The sequence below is a fragment of the Phaseolus vulgaris genome, chromosome 3 (assembly GCF_000499845.2).
Source record: "Phaseolus vulgaris cultivar G19833 chromosome 3, P. vulgaris v2.0, whole genome shotgun sequence".
Classification (NCBI taxonomy): Eukaryota; Viridiplantae; Streptophyta; class Magnoliopsida; order Fabales; family Fabaceae; genus Phaseolus; species Phaseolus vulgaris.
In genome coordinates, this window is record NC_023757.2 from 2,366,318 (window position 1) to 2,375,318 (window position 9,001).

The window sequence follows — 9,001 nt, forward strand, 5'->3', positions numbered from 1 at the left end:
AAAACAAAGAAAAACCTGAGTCCTTTAGACTGGCCCATCAGTTTCACTATTTGCCACTTCCAGTTTTTATATCTAGACCGCTTCTAGAAAAAGCCTAGGCCCATTCGGCTGGCCCAGAAGTTTAGTTATTTGCCACTCATGATTTTATATCTGCACAATCCTTTTTAAAAAGCCTAGATCCATTCATCTCGCCCAGTATCTTTACTATTTACCACTCTCAATTTCATTTATACACCCACCAGATTTTATTTTATTTAAAAAAGGTTTGAGCTAGTTAATTCGGCCCAACGTTTTTGCTATTTGCCACCATTTTTCTATACACAATCACCAACATTTTTCATGTGAAAATTAAATTAATAAATAAATAGAAATATTATTTTGACTCTACGCCTAAATGAATTTTAGATATCTATGAGACCACATGCATCATCTGATATTTAATTAGATTGTTTGAGTATTTTCATAATCGTTTACACCATATAATACCTTTTCTCATAAAAAAATTAAAAAAATTGTTCTCTTTGAATAAAATTCACGCAAATAGTCAATACTATAGGTGTATAGTTTACACTAATGAAATCTGGACTTTTGTCAATCTGCTAAAAGGCAAAGTGATCATAGGAGTTAAATGAGTTTTCATAAACAAGTTGGATGAGCAATGTAAGGTTGTAAGAAACAAGCTAAACTTTAGCCAAAAGATACTCACAACATAAAGGTATAGATTACATAGAAAGATATGTTTTTGTAGCACATTTAAAAAGTCCATCATTATCAATTTTTAGAAACTCAATAAAACTGCTCCAATAAAAACTTTCAAAGTTGTAGACGATCAACTAGGCATATCATACTCATATGATAAAGAGTTTTGTCTCACAATTTCAAGATAATGCTAAAAAATCACAGAAAATAATGAAAGAAAAATAAGTTCAGACATAAAAAACATCAAGATTACAGATAAAAAGTGATATATACAAATGCAAAGAGTCAGGTCACTTCATATCATAATGTCCTAAATAGCTAAACAAGGACAAAAACAAAAAGAATAAATTATTCAAGATCATGAAATCTTTCATGTAACTTAAGAAAAACCATTTGATAATACCTTGATTCATTATAGATTTAGAAACTGGGAAGGAAGAAGCTCATATGGCCTTCAAGGCAAATAAATCATACAATGCATCATCTAATGACTCAAATGAAGAGGTAAAATTTAATATGTTACACATGCTGATGAGAATCAAAACGATGCTATTAATAGGAGGAATGGTCAAGGACCAAAATACTTGAAGTTCTTCTTATTAGTATTCTTAATAGGGAGGCCCAAGCCCAAGAAGCCCAAGTCATCCCATGAGGGGCAAGGCCAAACATTAAATAAATGAGCATCATTGGATGACTCTTCTTGTAATTACTCTTGTATAGTTTTAGGAAGTGTGGATATTAAATAAGGAGTATGAATATACAAAATAAAGTCACATTGTCCATGTGACTTAGGGGGATGGTGTATGAGTACTTTAGGAGCTGCCAAAACTAGAAAAGAGGTCACACCTTCCTCATGTCTAGCTAGGCGCCGAATTTGAGTTTCATTTAGGAGGGAATTCTGAATTTGTGTAGCTTTTCATTTCATCCCTCTAAAGTTATAAATAAAAGTGTTTGCTCTTTGTAAACACAAGTTGAAAGTTGAATTTTAAGTAAAGAAACTCTACTCAAATTGAGAGAGAGCTTTCTGAGATTTGATCTCCTTCCTAATCTTGTGTGCTTTTGGAGGGTACAAGTGGCGACAATCACACACTCATCTTGGAGCTTTCACCACCAAGTGGCGTGTTCCTATCCAACTCCATCTCATTCAAATCTTCATCCAATTAAGTTATCCTTCCTTTCATCTTCATTTCCATGTTTTAGCAAATTTCAATCGGTAGCTTTGTTCCTATGCTTTGTTCTTTGTTTTTAATCGGTTCAATTTGTTCCTTTAATGATTTCAATCAGTAGAATGTATTCCTTGTTCAATTCTGGTATATCTTCTATTTCTATGCCATAATTGTGTTTTTACTTGTGTTCATTTGTTGATCTTGCTTTCCTTTCCATTTCCGCCCTATATTTGTGTGTAAGGATATGACACTCACGATTCTTATGAGTTTGGCTCTTCATTTGGAAGGCAATGTCCTCCATTGACTTGTCCTTAAGCCTCCTTAATGTGTTGTATCTTGTCTTGTGTCAATTCAATTCATATCACATGCTTATGAGGCTTTTTATAATACTTCCAAATTCATAAAAGCCTTCAAAAATATAAAAAGGAATTTCTAAAGTGTTTCCAAAGAGCTTGAGAAAGTGAAAAAGATTTCTAAACTGTTTGATGACATTCTAAATGAAAATCTTGGGCTTCCATCTAAAAATAAAAAGTTATGTGAAGAGAACAAGGATATGAAACAAAGACTTGAAACTCTAACTACTAATTCAAAATACTAAAAAAAGAAAATGCTTTTGAAAAATGAAAGTATTGTAAAAATGCACAAAGTAGACAAAGATAAAAAGATCATATATGGTCTACTATATGAGAATGCTTCATTAAAGAAAGTCATGTCCCAATTTGTTATAGTTGGGAAATCTCTAGATATTTTACTAAGAAAATCAAGGAGACCCCATGATAAATCTAAGATTGGATATGAAGGAAAGTCTCATAGTAAAACACATGCATCTAAATATGTAAATATGTAGTATTGAAAATTACAATAGAAGTTTGATGATAAATATGGGCTATAGTTATATAAATTAATTCATTTTATATTAATTAATAATAGAGATTTAAATTTTTTACAATCGAAATTACATGAAAACTTTGCACTACAACTTCACTAAATTTTAGTTGCATCATTTCATATCAATTGATCTTAAGGATCTAAAATGAGTCCCTTGAGGCTTGAATTGAATTATGGCACTTCAACTGAGACAACAATATAAACAACAAAGAAACAATATGTAAATCAATATTATTTTCCTGAATCCTTGATCTACAGTGAAGTCTCTATGCTCAATGATATAGCCCCTTCCTCAGAGCTAGATATGCCACAACTCTATATCCAATCAACATTATAGTCAACACAACCACATCTTTCCACAAATTATCAAGCCCTAGACACTTTATGGCAGGAAAGTCTCTGATCTTACAATGTAAGCCATGTCCACACTCATAGACTTCATTTACTGAGTATTGCACTCCTGCAAGAAGCTTATAGCAATAGTGACTGAAAGAGATGTACTTCAACCAAGATATAAAGAATGGAATTTTTTGAATGTAGTAACCCCCAGCTAAAAGAAACACCAGCATGGTCACTGAGGCTAAGGTTGTGGCTTGTTTGACATCAATCAGAATGGCCCCAAGTGCAAGGCCTATTCCTTGAGAAACTAGCACATTGAAAAGCATGATCAAGAGAGTAAACACAAACGTAACTAGGGAAGGCTTGAGACCTTCCATCCAATAAGATATTGTTACAAAGATTGTAGGAAGCACAAGCTCCATTGGTAAGTCCCCAACTGTCCTGGCAACATAGTATGAGGATAAATGGTACATTCCTGATGATCTTTCTTTTATCAACATTGGTCGGTCAAGAGGAAAAGCAAATATGGCATTGAAGAGAGGGAAAAAACCCCAGAAGATGGAGAAGAAGAATAGCAGACCTACCTGTTACAAGGATATAAACATTGTTATGAGTTAGTAATTTGGATTGCGTTGTTAAGTGAGATTTGGAGACATATGAATAATTATTTATTCAACGGAGGAGTGGTAGACTATTCTAATGAAATTTTGTCCTTCACACAGGTTAAAGTTTGATCTTTGATCTCATCAAAGGTACCTTCAGCAAGTTTCTCATTCTCTGATTGGTACATAGAACTCCTGGTATGTATGTACCCAATTAATAGTTATTAATAGAGTGGCGGGGTTGGTCTTTAAATTTTAAGTTGTTTTTAACTAGTTGTGGCAGGGTAGACAGTCAGGATTTTTTTGAAGTATATGTCTTTTTGCTTTGAAAGAGGGTTGTACTACCCTTAAAGTAGATTACATTTATTATTTTTTTTCCTGATAAAAAAAATGTTGTTATCACCTTCTAATTTTTAGTATTTGAACAAGTAATTTAATGAGCTTTGGATAATACTCTTAACACCGTTACTAACAGGTTGACAATGTTCCTATTAAGTCTGCTGCAAAATTCTTGCCTTATTTGATAATTTAACAATCACTATAAATTTTTTTAACAATGATTCAAAGTTAAAGTTAATAGAGGTAAAATACATTAAATTTGCTTGTCTAGGGACTAAAACTCACCATTATTATGCTTAACATCTAAACAGTACAATTTTTAGTAATTTTTTCCTAATTAATATTAATTGATTTTTGAATTCTTACAAAAATAAGAACAGGTTCAAGAGAGAATATATATACCTGGTCTTGTATCTGTGAGGGATCAGAATGCCACCATAGAAGTCCTGAGAGGATTGAGACAGACAAGACTTGGAAAATTCTTAGGCTAGAGTAAGATTCATGTCTCCTCTCTTTCAAACCTCTCTTAAGCAGAACCATGAATTGTTCCCACCAGCTAGTGGTCCATTGGTTCTCAGAACCTACCAAACATTCATTTAAAGATAATTTACTCATTCAGTCATGGTATATTGATACAATACAAAGATTATACCATAAAACTTCACTTACTTCCAAATGTTCTTGAAGCAAAAAAGGCTAGTTCTCTGTGATTTTGTTGAATCTCTTGTTTTAGAAGAGGATATACATTCTTCTTATACGATGAAACTAGGAATTGTTTGATTGAAGCTTGATCCTCATGCTGATCTAAATGTTCATCTTCTTTGACATCAACAACTACACCTACAGAGCACAGGATGTGAAGAATTAAAAGGGGTCATTGCATGTCTCACTTGAGGTTCAATCCATGTCATGTTTTGTATCTTCATGACCAAACTCATGAAAATCATGATCTAAGATTCTTCCAATATCATAACTTAATATCTTGTTTACATTGTAAGAAATTAAGCTTAATTAATTATTCATTAAATTCACACTAACATAGTGCCTAAATGATCATCAATTATAAACCTTTAAAATGCATGCACAATAAATTGGTTTACTTTTAGAAACAAAAAAATATAAGTGCTCGAAAAAGGTATAAGGAGCAAAAAATGTATATGAATTCTAAGAAATAAATTTTATTAAACAGAACCTTAGTTCAATGAATGAAATCTAAATTTAAATTATTCAACATGAGTCTCTCTCCGTAGTTCTATAGAATAAATTTATATAAAGTATCATTTTCCTAAATGATAAAGACAAAAAATAAACACTTACACTAGAAAAATAAAATAAAATATCTTAAAACAGAATAACAACTAACTTATGATTGAAAAGAAAGAAATAAAGAAAAATACTATTGATATTACAAAAAGGTAGAGAGAAACAATAGAATGGGAGATTGTTATAAAAAAAATATATAATAGGAATAGTATATCTAGAAAGTGAGTGTGTTTTGTTTTATATGGTGTTAAAGAATATTTTTCATCTAAAGTATAACATTTGAAAGGAAAGAGATTCTTTTAACACCAATCATCAATGAAAAATATATATTTTACAAACACTTATATTAATATAATAATATTTTTAATTAAAAAATAAAATAAAATAAAATATTAATTTATTGAAATATGAAAGGAATGTTTTAACTTTGACAATGTTAACATATCAGCGTCCCATTTGAAATTCTTATATACATATTGTTGTTTTTTTAGTTTATTTCTGGTTGTGATTTTTAACAAAAGTTAGTTTTGAGTAGTGAGTTGGAAGGAGATGAATATAAAGATTGTTTCAAAAAAAAATTTTATCATTATTTTGATATACTTTTTAGATTGTTTCAAATTACACTTTTCAAATAAAGGTTATCAAATGTAAAGAAGTGTCAAATTATCATTGTTTTTTTTATATTATCTTTTTATGTATATATTATCTATTAATAATAAAAAAAATTCATTTAAAATTCTAAACCTTAATCTTTAAATTCTAAACTTGCTTCCATGTCACTTTAACAAACAAGGTCAAGTAGAAAATCAGCTGGGTTGATGAAACAATTGAAATTCTTAAATTTTAGGTGAAATGACTTACCATTAGCAAGGTCAAGTAGAAAATCAGCTGGGTTGATGAAACTGAAAGTGGGCACAAACCCAATGGAGTCAAGATAATTCATGGCCTGAGATGCTTGCCCGGTGAAAATCGGGCACCCCTCCGACAGCAGCAACACCTTATCAAACATCCAAAACAACCTGCTCGAAGGTTGGTGAATGGTGGTCACCACCGTCCGACCACTTCGGGCAAGACCATGAAGCATTGCCACGATGCGTTGGGCAGTGGTGGAGTCCAACCCCGATGTCGGCTCATCAAGCAACAACAAACTTGGGTTTACCAACATCTCCTGTCCTATGCTCACCCGCTTTCGCTCGCCGCCTGAAATCCCCCGAAAAAAGGCGGCGCCGCCACCAACGCGGCTGTTTCGGCACTGCGACAACCCCAGTTCCCCAATAATCATTTCAGCCTGCTCCATTTTCTCTTCCCTTGTCAAACTCTTTGGAAGTTTCAACATGGCGGCGTAACCTAGAGTCTCGATCACAGTGAGGTGAGGGTACAAGACATCGTCTTGGGACACAAACCCTATGTTGCGCCTCATGGAGCTGGAGAAAGGGTGGTTGTTGTACGTTACGGCGCCGGAGAGTTTTCCGGCGAGACGGCCGGCGAGGGCAGTGAGTAAAGTGGTCTTGCCACTCCCTGAGGGACCCAACATTGCCATTACCTCCCCTGGCCCCACCATTCCACTCACACCATTCAACACTGTTCTTGTGTGCTTTGGTTTTTGAGAAGATACACAACCATTCTTCTCCCTTCCGAAAGTTATGCTGTAGGAAACATCCTCAAACTACATGCAAAAACATTACAACGTTAGATCAACTAAATCAGCATATTAATTAACTAACCCACTAAGCAAAACACGTTATATATTGATTAATTACATGCCAATTCAATCACTTCAATGGTTTAACATATAAACATTTTTCACATATGGTTTCACATTCATACACATTGACTATGTAAAAAAAAGTTACACTCTCAACCGATCAAATATCATGCTAAGTATGTTTGACCAGATAAAAATCAACAAATTTATGTTCTACACTGTTTGTGAGAAGATGAAAATTTGCAAATTATTTGTATTGTCCGTAAATATATTGGTTACTCTTATTTTGAAAAATAAAGTTTTTAGAAATAAAGTGTTCCTATGTCGTTCCATTTGAGTTATTTTAAGGAAATATTTTCTTCATTTTCGCAGCTTAAGTGAGAAAAGATGGTATTTTTAAATTTTTTTCTGATTTGAAAAGAATTGATGAGTACTTTGAGGGTAACGGGGCGAAGGGATTGACGAAGAACAGAAAATCTTGGTGGTGGAATATTTGACTGTGGGTGTTGGTGAGAATGATTGTTGTTGTGAATGTGATTGGCGGCGGAGGAAGATGGTTCGGCGTGGACGGAGCTGTTTTCCGGGAGGTTGGGGACGGCCGGAATGTCAGGTGTAACAGCGTTTTCTTGCTGAGGGGGCATCATCGGAGATTAATTTGATGGTTTGTGTGAAGAAAATGAAGGTGGAGAAGAAGAGTGAGATGAGAGAAGAAACACACAAAGGAGTGAAGGAAGGGTGACAATATATAAAGATTAGGAAAGAGACCCACCTAACTACCCTTCTTGTGTTTTATTTCTATTTTTATTTAAAAAACTAAATAAAAAATCATTAATTATAAGGAATTATAGTGTTAGATAAATAATGTTTCCTATTTTTATATTTTTCTAAATACTTTTCTCTTTTACAAATTTAAGGTTTAAAAACTTGTTCTTGTTTTGTATTGCTGTGGAGCAACACTTATTTTTATTGATGATTAACCTTTAATTATTACAAAATTTTAGTACAAATTTTCTTTCTACCTATTTAAAAAAAAAATGTAAATCGTACTTAAGAATATCGTGTTTAGTTTCACTCGAATTAATTATTTGATTTAATTATTTTTCTTAAAAATCACTAATGGTGTTTTTTTTTATAAATTTTGATTGGTAAAGATATGATTAGCATAGGATAACGTGACACTTTTAAATTATAATATTAATGAATATAAATTAATTTATCTTTTTTTTCTCACACAAAATATTTTCAAGAATTAAACATTGCAGTATCTTTTGCTTATAAAATAATTGTGACCATTTTTTTATTAGTGAGTCTTTTGATTCCAAATATCGAGGCTTCAATGATGAAGAAGAAAAGCTTACGTAATGACTAAAAAGGAATAGCAACAGAAACATGATTTATCTAGTTTTGAAAAGTAATTTTAGTTGTGTAACTTTAATCTACTTTTCTTCATCTAAAACCTCTGTTTAATTTTCTTTTATATGAATCTTAATATAACGGAATACTTATATGCATGGTGCACGAAGCTAAATTTAATAAAATATAATATCTAATAACCTTTTATCATAGAAATAAAGTAATAATAATATATGAAAAAATTTATATAACTTAATCACACTAAAATAAAAATCAATTTTTAGAAATTAAAATAATTAATTACAATAATAATTAAATTAAAAATTATTTTAAAAACTAAAAAAAATAATTTTTAAATTAATTTCTATTATTGTTAAATAGTTTCTAAATTGATATCTAATTAACAACCAAGTTTCAACTACCAATTATTTAATTTTTAAATTTGGTAGAAAAAAATTTGATTGCTAATTAGATACCAATTTATAAACTATTTAACAATAATAAAAATTAATTCTTTTTTTAAAATTTAAAATAATTTCTAATTTAATTATAATTTAATTACTATTATAAGTAATTATTTTAGTTTTTAAAAATTAGTTTATTTTTCATTGTTATTTTAATCAAATAACATATATTTACTTGTATAA

The 9,001-nt window shown here is 31.2% G+C and overlaps 1 protein-coding gene across 1 annotated transcript; it reads right to left on the bottom strand.

Moving 5' to 3' along the window:
* Positions 1–2,757: 2,757 nt before the first annotated feature.
* LOC137806218 (ABC transporter G family member 21-like) lies at positions 2,758–7,717 on the bottom strand. Its single transcript, XM_068606213.1, has 5 exons — positions 7,436–7,717; positions 6,158–6,962; positions 4,703–4,873; positions 4,436–4,614; positions 2,758–3,676 (listed from the first exon to the last, which is right to left on the bottom strand). The coding sequence occupies exons 1-5, from the start codon at positions 7,643–7,645 to the stop codon at positions 3,026–3,028; spliced, it is 2,016 nt and encodes a 671-aa protein (XP_068462314.1). The 5' UTR covers positions 7,646–7,717; the 3' UTR covers positions 2,758–3,025.
* Between the last annotated feature and the right edge of the window lie 1,284 nt (positions 7,718–9,001).

Excerpts from the sequence above, each read along its gene's own strand:
- LOC137806218 (XM_068606213.1), bottom strand. The coding sequence starts at position 7,645 with ATGATGCCCCCTCAGCAAGAAAACGCTGTTACACCTGACATTCCGGCC. Across the intron at positions 6,963-7,435 it reads TTCGCCCCGTTACCCTCAAA|TTTGAGGATGTTTCCTACAG; the intron begins GTACTCATCAAT and ends TTTTGCATGTAG. Across the intron at positions 3,677-4,435 it reads CCTCACAGATACAAGACCAG|GTAGGTCTGCTATTCTTCTT; the intron begins GTATATATATTC and ends TCCTTGTAACAG.